This window comes from Dermacentor variabilis, chromosome 3, assembly GCF_050947875.1.
Source record: "Dermacentor variabilis isolate Ectoservices chromosome 3, ASM5094787v1, whole genome shotgun sequence".
Classification (NCBI taxonomy): domain Eukaryota; kingdom Metazoa; phylum Arthropoda; class Arachnida; order Ixodida; family Ixodidae; genus Dermacentor; species Dermacentor variabilis.
In genome coordinates, this window is record NC_134570.1 from 188,282,354 (window position 1) to 188,296,468 (window position 14,115).

Here is a 14,115-nt window from a genome sequence, read left to right on the forward strand (position 1 = left end):
CAGGGGTGTTATATTTAGAGGGTGAAAATTCGGTGTGTTAGACACTTTAGCAAACTCAGTGTATTCCAAAGATGAGCAACATTCAGAGATGCCGCTCCACTATCAAAGAGAAGTTCATGGAGGGAAGGTTAGAAGAGATGTAGAAGTCCTTGTCGTAACGCCGGTATATAAATCGAATAGCTTTTCTTCGAACGTATTCGAGTTTTTTTATGTCGGATTTTAGATATGGTTTCCAAATGGCACACCCATAATCCAAAATGGGGGGCCGCACTAGGGTTTTGTAAGTGAGCAATTTCGTTTCTTTAGGGGCTGAGCGCAGAGAACGCTTAGGTAACCTAGACGTGCTAGAGCTTTAGAACAGGTTGCTTCAATATGTTTGGACCATTTGAATGTCTTCACAGCAAAATGCATGAACTTACCACTCTATTGGTCGCCCCTTTACAGTAATTGTGCCCTCTACAGCCCTTGGTGATGCTTTGAGCAGTGATGATAATTTTTTATTGCTTGTACAGTGTGGACCATTGTTTGGGGGTCCTGAGCTAGCACGCTCATTATCCTGGCTCACGGGATAACATTTGGGCACAGAGGGGCATACTGCTTTCACACAAAGAAGCCTCGAAGAGCAGGGCTGCCAGCAGGAAGCTGGAAGGGCCAGATCTGCACGCACTGTCCTAAGCAGGCAGGCAAGTGCCACAAATGGCTGCCTTGTCAGCGCAGGTCGAGTACAAGACCGAGGTGGAGGTGGACAGTCGTGTGCTGTGCTGCAGCTGCTGCCGCGAGATCTTCCTCGACCTGGAGTGCATCGAGCCATTGAGCTTCTCTGCCAGGCTGCTCAACCTCAAGGTGGGCCGAAGGCAGTTGAAAATTGTCTTTATTTTTACCGTACAGGGAAAACGTGAAAGACTGCAGACTAAAAGCTGCAAAAATGTAGCTTGAGCATACTTGAGGCATAACGTAAGTAAATACTACCAAATGTCAGAGAAACAAAAAATGCAGCCAACAGTCAAAGTAAAGCAATGCTATGAAACATTCATATAAAATTGCCACTCAATTAGCAGTCACATAATTGAAGATTCAGTTATATAGGTTTGAAATGTTTGAACGCATGAAAACAGTATCAGAAAATCGAAGATTTGCTGCACATAAAATGAAATTAATAAAAACACATCCCACGTGCACAACCTGCACAAACAGGAAGGTCTGTTTGCAGAGTATTGCGTAAACTCTCATTTGCAGGTTTGCACTACTGATACCTTGGACAGGCTCCTCTTTGCCATAATCCTTTAAGGGCGGGTCAAAGATTGCAAAGCCTTGCAAAAGTAGAAGACTTGCTTCATTGTACATATGTAACTTTTAACTTGCATTTTGCAATAAAGAAATGTGCAAGTACCAATTACATCTCACATAAATGTAAAAGAAAGCTTTGGCTCAACGGCAGCGCTATTGCGGGACAGAACCTTGGGGCAGTTTTCAAGGTGAAGTTTAGCACACACAACAATAGAAAGGAGTGCATCAGGCCATTCCGCACTGATGGCAAGAAATTTTCCTTGCACCATCTGGTAGCATTATGGAAAAGCACAGCGCAGTTGACGAGCTCACGTTGTCTTCAGTATAGGCACTCAAACCTCTTTTAGATGGGCTGAGCATGTCTTCTGAAAGCAAAGTGTCAGGGGGACACCATTATATCAGCTTGAGTTAATTGGGTAAGTTAATTAGGTAAGTTATGTCTCTCCAAAGGTTGAGACTCGCACTCGTGACTTGCATACTTTCAGTATGCATTAAGCACAATGCAAGTGGGCAAACCGTGCGACTGAGCCATTATACATTGCATAATGCAGTGTCTAGTGCAACATATATTTGCAGTATTCTCAATCCCTAATGCAATGCATGGGGCATTTCATTAGGCATTAAGAAGGCTGAAAATATAGAATCATTTCCTTGTCCTTTGTTTCCATGTGGTGCCAGTTTGAGCCCGTGGAGGTGGTGCGAGCGGAGGAGCAATTCGTGGTGCAGGTGGACATGGAGTCATGCTGCCCGCTGCCCCTGGAGCTCATCTCAGGTGCAGTCAAGCTGGTGAGCACGCTTTGCAAAAGCGTCTGTATGGCTGCACAACTTGGTGGCCTAATGCGTCGTCTTCAAGCAGTAATCCATCAGTGCAGCGAAGCTGCTTTCTCTCTCTCGAGAAAGAGAGAGCAAATGATAAATGAAAGGCAGGGAGGTTAACCAGGACTGAGTCTGGTTGTCTTGAGTAGCATTCCTAAGAGAGAGTGACATACATGTAGTGCCAAATTATTTACATACAGAGAGGTCTAGCCTTATTATTATTATTATTATTATTATTATTATTATTATTATTATTATTATTATTATTTGTAATGTTTTATTGGCAGCTCCCTGTTTTTGAGGTTGTTCAAGTGCGACTGTGTATTTGTGTGTGTATTTGGCTTTGATGTTGTCTCATGCTTTTAATGTGGCGTAGTAACTTCTCTTTTTTTTGTTTCTTGTTTAAAGTGAAGCATTTATTCATGAGGTGTGTGAATACTCGAATATTAAATTTCAAGTCGAATACTGGTGAACGTCTGAATAATTCGATGTTCAAAATATCGGTACCTTCGGTGAATGACCCGGCTGTGGTTTGATGCCTTGACAGGCACAACATTCCATGGCGTGCAGTCTCTACGGGTGCAAGGTTCGACCAAGTCAATGATACCGATAAAAACGATGAACGCTTCTCGAACAGAGGGAACAACAAAAGCAGCGCGTATGGCAAGCACAGAGGCACTTGTAAAGATCAGGCCGATTAGCCACCTGAAGACACAGTGATCGCATTGAATACGCAAGTACAGTGTTTTCGCACAGAGGTTTGAGCACACAGACCAACTTGGCATGTCTGCCCACGGTAGTTGCCGGCTGGTCAACCGCGGACCCAAACGCTGCTTCAGCGGCTGTCAACCTAACCTATATGCGTGATTTAGCGACCGATCACTGATGAGCCATCTGTAGGAACATAATAGCAACAAGCTTTGTGTGACAGTTTGCAGCCGGTTATCACATTGGCTGGCGGCGAATTTTCATCACAGCCGCACCATTGGCCACACTGTCCAGTTCATTGGGCCTAACCAGAGTTATGTCATTACCGAAACAGATCTAATCACAGTGGTTGCACGACTCTCAGAAAGCCGACAAACTGCCTCCCGGTGCGCGCGCGGCCACTCCCGGCTGTTGTCGCTCCTGTCGGAATGGCCACAACATGCCAGGGCGGCTGTGTTGAGAGTGTACTAGAATACGGTCAAGTGGACCGAGCAGCACGGTGCTCCCTAGCCAAGGCACAAAATAACGAGGAAAAGCCGCAGTTTTGCCCAAACGGTGAAGCATTAATTACGATAGCAAATTGTTAGACAGCTGTACAAAGTAAGGATAGTAGTTTTATTGGCCATATATATAAACTTGTAAACATTGGCATAATAGCTAAATTAACAAGCACGATGTGATGCGTGCACAAGCAAACAAGAGCACATCTCACTCGATGACAGTGGAAACTTGCTGCCAAAACACTGGACTGAGGAAGCGCGGCAGCAGTGAGTGAATTGAACTTCGTGCTGCCTCTCACTTCAACACTAACTAAGCAGTGAAAACAGCCAACACAAAGCTCACCGTGTACTCTGTCTCATTGCAGATCGCTTTTGTAATGTTTGGAGGAAAATCCCACCGCTGGCGACCAGTTGTAGGATTTGGACGTAGTTGAAGGCCGGAACTACCCATCGCTGGCATCCAGTTGTAAGGGTTGTAGTCGGGCATGAACTATGTGGTAGCTGGCCCATGCCGTCATCCAACTCACCCATGCTTGGGATGTGGTTGTAGGGAAGAACTTGCTCTCATCGAGAACTAGGAGTGCAGGATTTAATTACAATATTTACGTTAAAACAGAAGATACATTTCAACATCCTAGCATGACTGCAAAAAGGAGCATGAAGCTCCCACCACGAAGCACACAGCACACGAGCACAAAGCCCCAAGCACAACGTTTGTTGAGCACACAGCTGCTTAAAAACACTCTGTCCTCCCTAGATCCTTAGGTGAAGGAAAACTGCTGTCCAACCTTCACTCAATCGGACCGTCCATCCACAGTCGTTGGAGGCGTAGTTGACCCGCCTTAGAGGGGGAGGGCTCACACACTCACATACGCACTTTGGATTCCCAGAACCCACCAAGTTGAGCGGGTCCTCGTAGCCAGGTTGTCATGCTTGACCCCAGCCGGTACCTCTTAATTCCAGAGCTGACTTCTCCGGTAGCTGCCACGACTGTCAGCAGACTGTGACGAATTCCGGGGCCTGGGAAATCGCACCGCAAAACACCCTTTTCCGAGAAGCTCTCTTGCTGCAAACAGACCATGAAGGCGACAGCGTACCAGGTAACAATACACGGTCCGCCAAACGTGGCTTGACTTGCAGGCGCTGTTGACTCGACGAAGGAGGCGCATGGTTGATTAACTTTGCTGTGTTCTCCAGTACTCCGAAGGAAGTGCATGGTCGGTTAGCGTTGCCGGTTCTCTGAAGGACGCCACACCCACAGGTCGTTCGAAACAACTGCAGCGGGCTGAGATAGGTTTGCAGAGCAGTACCCCTGCAGGCTGATTGCAACACTTTCTAAGACAGGGCCCACATGGCCGTGCCACATGCAGCAGCTGCCAAAGTAGAACAATGCCCTTCCCCCCCTCTGCATCTCCCCACCCCCAGTTTCTTGTGCGCAACAGAAGATGGGGCGCTTTATCCCCGCTTTTCTCTCTCGTGCACTTGAGAATGAGCTGCCATCGTCAGCTCATCCTTGAACGCTTTCACTCGCACATATAGCATACATACATCGTGCAGCGATGTTATCACCCTTGAAGTTTATACAGAATGTCACAGCAGCAGTAGAAATGTGCCTGGAGTGTCCGTGTAATTGCTATCGCAATAAGAGTAAGTAGTCTGAGGACACTGCGAGCAAACTAGATATTAGGGACATGCTGCAGCGAGTTAGCAGGCGGGCGTCTCCGTCCCCAGGGCTGGTATAACATAAAACTACTCCAATCTGTTTTTATGCCCATGTGGGCAAAGCCTGGGCCATTTCGACCTATCACGAAGCACTAATGGAATATTGGGGGTGAAAACAGATTGGAATAGTTTTATGTTATGCCAGAAAGTTGAGTATTAGGTGCTTTGGATTTGCCGTGGTCTATTATGCAGAAATGGCTTTCAATAAACTACAGCAGTCCATAACTGGCTTCCCCGTACAGTCTGTTGGTGAAGCGCATTTCCAGGCACTTCGCGAACACTCTGAAGACATTAAAGAAAAATGTATTTATAAAGAATGTCTTGGACTACTTCTCGAAATTTTTGATTTGCTATTGCAGAACGCATGTTTCTTGTGGTTGCTGCCACTAATTAAAAATTTACAGGCACTCTTACCAAAATTTGCATGCACTACACAGTTTCAGTTTCAGGGTAATCGTCTTAAAAATTTTTCTTGTGACAGTGCTTAAGACAGTTGCAGTACAGCACTCGCGTTAGTTTATTCTGTGTTTCGTCATGGTTTCAAAGTGCGCTGCCATATTCTGTATTCCATTATTCGACCAAAATTAAGATTGGTCCGCTCTAAGCTGCTCCAAAATGACTTTAGGTGGTCCCGCCCCTGGTTAAGTGACAGCGTGCCAAAGATGGTATGCCAACAACAGTAGGACGACGATGGCAAGTCAGCGGCACGAGGACAATGGGATGACGACCAGTGTACGATAACAATGGCGTGACGATGACTGTATCCTGAAACCTCTATGAGGACGATGGCGTGATAGAAGTCGGATGACATAGCTTGAGAGACGACCACAGCACGATAACGATGGTACCACTATGACAGTCTGACAATGGAGGCACGATAGCAACTGACGATGACAGCCTGACAAGGGTGCCATAATCATGATTGAATGACGAAATATTGACGTCAATAGAATGATGATGGTGGTATGACAACAATGGGATAACGTTGCTGAAGTGATTACAATAATAAAATGACAGCATGACGACGATGACTTGACGACTGTGTAATGAAGGTGGCATGATCAGGACAGCATGACAATGATCGTATGACAAAACTGGAGATTGACAATGGCGCCGACCATGGTGGATGCATGCAGCGCCAATGACCACACAGAGCGGTGCTAAGTGACGTGATTCACATTCCCCGCTTTTGTCTGTTGTGCAGATTGGCCTTAATGAGCTGACGATAAACCACAGAAAGCGCCAGTTGTAAAGATGTGGAAAAAGGCTTCTCCATTTTGTAAGAAAACTGGAGAGCAATGCTTTCTAAGCAAGAGAAGATTCCCATTAGTCCCATTATTCAGTTTACTGTATTACGTACTCAATACTGAATAAATACGTAAACTGAAAACCTGATTGGTATTTAGACAACTCTGCTATTTATTCAGCTTCAGATGGGAAAAAGCAATTAATTTTATTTAACAGGAGTAGTAGTAGTAGCAGTTCCAGACCTTTGTATAGGAACTGGGATATTATCGTTGCTGGCAGACTAACTTGGTGTTCCCTTTATAAGAGTAGAGCATACTATACTTCTCGATTCATAGGTACCTAAATTGCTGATAGCTAGCAATATTCTTGTTAAGTAATGGGGTTTACCTACTCAGTATGTGCACCACTGTGTTTTTCGCACACAATTTGGAAGCATGAAAGGTTATGTTAAATTTTCTGATATTCGTTATTTAATTCAATATTCGACTTCTCTTTCTTGAATGGATTCTATATTCAATTCAAAATATACTATTCGCACACCCTTAGTTTATTCATGAAGTGTCTATGAACACTGCAAGACTGGTTTATTCATTTTATATCTCGGTATATGCATAAAGGGACATAGAGTGGACATACAGTTAAGTTGTACTTGAAGAGACTGTAAAAATTTGTTTCTCCTATCAGAACTTCGTCTTAGCAGAATTGGCTAAGCTGTTGTTGTGCAAATAAAACCAACAGAAAGAAGACGAGACCAGACACCACAGGCACTACACTCACAACTGATCTATTATAGTCACCTGGAAGACCAGAAGAAAATGTGCACTAAAATCTGCACGCACACAGGTCCAACACGGCAAAGAAAAAGAATTTAAAAAACACATCTCACTTCGAAATAAACGCACGGCAGTATCATCGATGCAACCCGTGCCTTTTTTTGCTTGATATGAAAGGCTTCCAAAAATTTGCATGCAGGCATGTCTTTGCTTTTTCCCAGAATCTTGATATATTGCAAAACCAGTGTTCGCACTTGCAAGCCGTGCCATGTGCAGGAAAATGTGCATTGCTTTTATTCCTAATTGAATATACATGCTATTCACACTCGACATTGCATTTTTGACCAAGCACTGGAACACAAACTTCAGGTTACGTAGATCATTGGAGGTCTGTGCACCAGACTTGGTTTGCCCTCAGTGCCCAAACCTGGTGAGGGCCCCTTGAAGGAGCAGTGAGAAACTACATTGTGAGGACATACATCAGGTAGACAGAGCAAATTTGGAAGTTAATTGAATTGAAATGCTGAGCTATTGAACACCAGTTTCGCTGCTACTTTTTACTTCACTGTTCTCATTGGTTATTTATGTTGCATGTAGTCGGTCATGTAATGTTACTCGGATTTCATATTAATTGCAGCTTAGTTGTACCGTCTATTTGAATGCATGGTACCTTCTCGCAACGAATCTAGCACCCTCTCACTTCACTTCTTTATTTCTTTTTTTTTTTTTAGCTGTGCCCATAATAGCTCTGTAATACCTTTTTGTAATCAGACAGATAAAGAAGGCACAGTTGGCAAGGCACAGGCACCTTGCCACCAAACTTTGGGAATGCTGTCATGATAAGCATGAAGCTTTGTAGCGCCTAAAAAGTTGGGCCAAGTGTTGTGGCAATGCCAGATTGGGGCAGATTTTCCACAGGGTATGTCATTCACTCGAGTTATGCAGCATCGCTGCTTTGGTGCCTGCCTGCTCCCTTGTGATTTCAATGGCAAAAGAGATTGTGAAATTGTCTTGCAGAGTCCTCATGTGAACACGGTGGACAAGGAGTTCCAGTCGCTCATTGAAGGAGGTGCGTGCTCTTGATATAGGTGCATGGCCAAGTGTCCAACTTGCCATGGTTTGGCCATTACTGCTGCAGCACTCTGCAGCTGTAGTGTTCCATTGTAAAGTAGAAGGCCATGGCTTTTAATCCCAGCTGTAATGTGCAAATATTCTATATTTTCAAATACTTGATGGAATATTAAGCTGGTCAATATTTGATTTGGCTCAAATTTCGGAATTTAATGTTTTCAATGCATTCAAAACAAACAAATATATATTTAAAAATCTGTAAAATAGACGGTTTCAGTTTTGGTGAGCAAGTTTCAATGCCATAACGTGGCTCATAGCCGAGACAAGCCAAAGACGAGAATTCGTTTACAGTTGCTTACTGACTTCTGCACCTGCTTGATTATTCTAATATCGATTTCGCGGCACCGCTGCTTTCTTTCTTGAACCAGTGCATAACGGCGACCAAAGTTCCAGGCACCAAAAGTTGTCTGGCTTAATTTTTCTGCACATCATACATGCGCACAATGTCGTTAAAGATGTCAGCAGTGAAGAAAGTTCGCACCATTCAGATTGTCCCCCATACTTTCATTTTCACTTGTTAAAAGGTTTCTTGGCCTCACAAGAGCCGTACAGCCTGTACAGCTGCTGAGAGTTAATATACGGTGTCCCGGCACGATACTGTAACCTTGGTCGCTGACACTTGGCAAAGCAGTTCTGGTGAGGCATAAAAGCCGAGGCAAGTGTGACAGTGGGTAGCAAACGGTTGTGGTAAGTTTGTAACTCATCTGTGACCGGGCCTAAGATAATGTGCATGGGCTAGACCGAGCGACAGTGAACATGCCTAGCTACCCAGTTCATCTGCATGCTTACTGAACGGAATAGGTTAATCTTGTGTGTAGCCAGAAAGGCGCGAGGAAATAGTGTAACGCTGCATAAACTGCTGGCGTCGGCATTTAACCCTTTGAGGGTCGATTTTTTTCGCCATACGCGACCGCCCAGGGTCGATTGTTTTTGTTGCAGAGTCCGATGTTTCTTAGGGACTTATTTTGAAAAAAATTTACCGTAATTTTTCTAGGGTGACCGTAAGGTGAGAAAAAAATCTTTTGCATTGGCATATATGCACTCTTCATTCATAAATAACAACAATAAAAAAGGAAATAAACTTATCAGAATGACAAATTTTATGCATATTTATGCACATAGTTTAAGGCTTTGAAAATGTGCACACCAGAATATTTCACCAGCCTCAAATGTTCCTGCTCTTACACTAATATGTACGTCCCTAGCGTAATCGAACTGCGTAAGTGCGCGCACTCAAGAAAACTGTTTGGTTGTGTGCCCATCAAAAAAAGCAACACGTGTGACAAACTTCTGCTAATCTTCATCTTATTGCCAACCAGCTAAGGCAATTAGTTTTCGCCAGTCTTAAAAAAAAGAAAAGAAATGGAAACACATGCACGGCGGCATCCTTCCTATGCGCACCCCTGTGAGCATTAAACAAGCGAGAAACAACCGGTCACCCTTTGAGCGATTAGGAACGAGATCGCCATCAGTTTCGCAAGCGCTAAAAGCCAAAACCGCCTGCGAAACAAAATATCCAAATGGCCGCCAACACGCGCGCATGCCAATGCGCAAGCGGTAGTATATAGACACGCGGGAGCAAACTAGCGCTAAAACAAACCATACAATGAAAACCGAGAGAGGGAGGCGCGCGAAAAAATTCCCTGTATCCCCACATAGTGGCAGCACATGACAGAAAAGAAAAAGTTAGGAAATTGGCGCGCTTTTTAAATGTACAGACGGTGCCGTAAATATACGGCATCGACCGTCAAAGGGTTAAGGTCACGCTTTTTAAGGACGTGCCATCAGTTACATTGCAATGGGCTAATGCAAAATGTTGCTGCGGCCTCGACCATCACGATGCGTCAAGTAGACTGAAAAACAACGCCGAACAAAAGCCTGTAAATGAAGTTTTTGTGCTATTAGGTTGCAAAAAATTATTCAACTTGTATTATTCCATGAATATACCTGAATAACAGTACTTTGAAACTACGGTGATTCCAGGGGTGAAACTGTTTTATTCTTTGCAAGTAAAAAACTATTTATTTATTTTTAGATTTGGCGACATGTGACACCTGTGTCAACCCTTTATGCAAATCCTGCTTTTCAAATGATTTGCTTTTACTCTTATTACTATTTGCCTTGACTTTGCTTCAAACCATAAGATTGATATTTGCACAAGCCTACCGTCTTCCAATGGGGACAGAATGCACAAACACCTTTGCAAAGCAGGGGGACGTTAAAGAAGCTAGCTGTTCAAAGTTAACCTAGTTAAACTGTGGGCCCTGTACTGCGGCACCTCTAAAAACATACCTAGCTTTTTCTTTATGACATTGGGTCTCGTCAATTATGCCATCAAGTTGCATGAATACACTCGAACCTCATTACAACGAAGTTGAGGGGGGAGGTGAAATTACTTCGTTAAATCCGTTCCTTCAATATATCCATTGTTGCCAGTTACTGGAATATATGCCCAATGGGGTGCACAATTGTAAGCACGTAAGAAGACAGCCTTGTGGTACGCGGAGCCGCTAACTGCACGGCCGCACATGCAATGAAATTTAAATAAAACAAAAAAAAATTGTCGGCGTGTCACGCAACGTGTTAGCACCTGACACGACAGCCTTTGGATAGCTGCCTTCTTTCCTCTTGTGATGGTCCTTCCACTTCACTTGTCAGGGTCAAGCAGCACGTGGTACACAACACAGTGCTCCTTTGTGTGATGGAAGAGGTAAACGAATTTCACCACGCCAGCTTGACTCGGTCGGCTTGTAGCCTCCGAGATTGCACCGATGCCAGTGCAATCTCGGAGTCCATACCCAGCCGCCAGCCTGCGTGGTGCATGCGGCAGAGAGGGGGAGAAGTGAATGCACGGCCTGGGCATGACCCCCGAGATTGAGCCGGGGTGGTCTCTGAGGCCAGCCCAGCTGCGGCTGCCTGCATGGTGCGCTGTAGAGAAATAGAGAAGTGAATGCACTATTGTTTTGCACTGCTGCACATAGCCAAGCAGCATGGCGCGACTCTTGCAGGCTTGCGCGTTACCCTCTAAATTGTGCCATGGAGATCTCGGAGGCCACACCAAGCTGCGCCTGCTTGCGTGGCGCGCTGTGCAGAAGTGAATGCACAATTTATTTGCATTGCCACGCATAGCCACACAACCAGGCATGCGCAAGAAAGGTCAGTGGAGAAGTACGATAGCAGGCTGCTGCTTGTGCACAGGTGCACAGTTATGAGCGGCATTGAGAAAGATCAGTGTCGCTCGACAATGTATTTGACATGGGGATGTTGGGAGGTATGAGCTGCTGTTGTGAACGAGTGCTGAATCCCGTGGAAAGTGATGTACTCGGCACGCAACGGTCGGGTATTTTTTGGTTTCGGAGACGAATTTAGTTCTTCATATCCATTGGCTGACTGGCCCCTAACTGACCGCTATCATCCCCAGAAAGTTTGTTTTTTTATTGTAGCACTGTTTACGCCAGCATGTGCATGAATAAAGATTTAGTGCACGGAATAGGTTCAAAATGAGTGTTGACAACACATGTAGTACGACACAAACTACAAGCTATTTGCTTTGGCAGGAATGTGGAGAGGTTTGGAACCTTTTGGATGTGTTGGTGGTGCTTCATGTAGGAGGAGGATTAGAGAAGAGGGGAAGTTGGAATAACAGAATGGCACTACCTTGAAACTTAGCTAGGGACCTTGTATTATGCTAATCAACAGCACCCCCTTGGTCACAACTGCATAACTAAAGAATGATGAATATTGAGAATCCAATTAATAGCAACTGTAGGCATCACAGATATTAATAACAAATAGCTCTCCACTAGAGTGCAAGACAGGTATGGTCCACAGGTTCCACATTGGCCTGGTAAGCTGGTATGAAAAGTGCTAGTCATGCATGCATTGTGTTGTGACAAGTCATTATCCCAGTGAAAGTGGCGTTGTTCTTCAGCTTTCTTTTTTTTTTTTCAAGTCTTGTGCCCCTGAGGCTGAATTATGGCTGTTTCCTGCAATGGGGGGGGGGGGGGGGAGGGGCCTGTTCCTCATTACTAGATTGAGTTGACATGAAAACCTTTGGCCAAACTTGCTGCTATATGTACTACACATTACAGCAGAAATGTTAATCTTAGTCTTTGTGATGCTGGGAGTGTGCAAGTTTCGATTTTTGAATCTCGATTGTATGCTAATCAACAAAATAATTCTGTGGAAGATCTAAATTTGAGGAATGTGAATTGCGGATAATCTGAACTGCTGTATACAGTCCACACCCACTACAGCAGATCTGCAGATTCGACGACTTCAGAGTCGGTCGACTCGCAGTCAGCCTGCAGCCACTTGCGTTGCTGCTCCATCCTTCTTGCTTGGCACCTGGCAACTCAATCACAAGAAGAGCCTGGTACTTCCACAGCGAGCATGCAACCCATGGCAACTGCCAGAGGAGGTCAACCCAGTGCACTTCGCGTGGCCACAGCATCCAATCTGATTTTGACGGCAGTTTTTTCTGAAAAAAAGAATTTATAAGATGCACCAATAAAAATTCAGAAAAGAAACCCCGACTTATACACTGGAAAGTATAGTAATACAGACCAACTTATTGTGGTCTTTAGTGTACCTTTAAAACAGGATGTTGTTCTCATTCTCTGCACTTGGAGATCAGTGGCTGTCAGCTGTAGGTAATTAAAATTTTAGTTAGCTGTGTGTTCCGCGGCCTTGCCTGATCCCCAATCTGACCTCACTTGTGAGCTCCTTACTTGCTATCTCATCTTCTCAATAATCTATTGGGATGAAATAAAGACAAGCTAAGCCAAACCTAAGATACTGCCAACTTATGCTTCATTCTATTAAACTGCTTATGTGTGGTGCACAAACAAAGTGAACGCAGCACACATACAGAGGTATAAAACATGTCGAGGCCTCTTTCAGTATCCACATTGTGTGGGAAAAAAAAAGAAAGATTTTAGTGTCTTTAGAATTCTGCAAAGTTTCTGTGGAAGTGTGGTATTGTTGCTGCACCTAACATTGCTGCTCCTTTGTGTTGCAGTGAAGCTGAACAGTGGTGAAGTGGTGCGAGACCTATTGTGCCTGGTGGCTCCCAACCCCGTGGACGCACTCAGTTGCCTCGGACAGTACACCCTGCAGTGGAGGAGGTGGGCTGCTCGATTAACACGCTCGTCATCGGTTGTCATCCTGCTCTAGCGCTTCTATTTAATATACATGCTGGAGACCCTCAGGTCCAAGCATTGCAAGTTACAAAACAGAAACACACAGTGCCATGTATGTCTCTGTGTGTTCTTGTCTTCCGCACTGTGCTCGTTTTGCCGAGGACAAAACAAAGGCAGCATGATGAGGGGATATACGAAATTCCGCAAGTGCGCTTCCCTGCACATCTCGCTTGGCCCACACAAGATGGCAGACATTGTCTTAGAAGCAGAAATAAAGCAAGTGCGCAAGTGAGCTAGTGCCACTATCCATGCCACTATCTCTTCCTTCCCACATCCTTGCTGCTTGCAAGCCTACCCTCAACTCATTATTGCCATGAGCTGGAGGTCAACCCTCTTCTGCAGGGCAATCTAGTAGTGTGGAAAAGGCTTCTTCCAGTATTACCCCTTAGACCGTGTAGGTGTCTTGCCTAAGATTTGCCAATCTGAAGGGGGTGTGTAGTCTTCCACATCATTCTATTGTATCACAAAGAAAAAAATAAAAGGGGAACCAAATCAGATACAATTTTATTGCCCTGTGCTTCCTGTGGATTCTGTTGCCGCTGCAGCAATGACAGGTGGGTCAGTTCGTGCACGTTTGTATTGGAAAATTGGAGGTGTGAAATTACATGGACCGACAAATTGAAGCGAATAGGATGTTTCCACACCTTTTCTGCTTACTTTTGTCTGTCTGTGTTGTTTCATGCTTTTAATTTCCTAGTATGATCAAAGAAAGCGTAGTAAGCAAACGTA

General features: G+C 44.6%; 1 protein-coding gene across 2 annotated transcripts in view; it reads left to right on the top strand.

Moving 5' to 3' along the window:
* The window catches only part of gry (trafficking protein particle complex subunit 11 gry), a 171,317-nt gene that overhangs the window by 139,652 nt on the left and 17,550 nt on the right, over positions 1-14,115 (top strand). For both annotated transcript variants that reach the window (XR_012826873.1, XM_075686742.1), the window contains exons 24-27: positions 718-843; positions 1,966-2,073; positions 8,072-8,123; positions 13,206-13,311. Coding sequence is in view for 1 of the 2 variants with exons in the window: in XM_075686742.1 (XP_075542857.1) it covers positions 718-843; positions 1,966-2,073; positions 8,072-8,123; positions 13,206-13,311 (392 nt within the window). In the remaining variant the exon portion in view is untranslated. The remainder of the gene's footprint in view (positions 1-717; positions 844-1,965; positions 2,074-8,071; positions 8,124-13,205; positions 13,312-14,115) is intronic.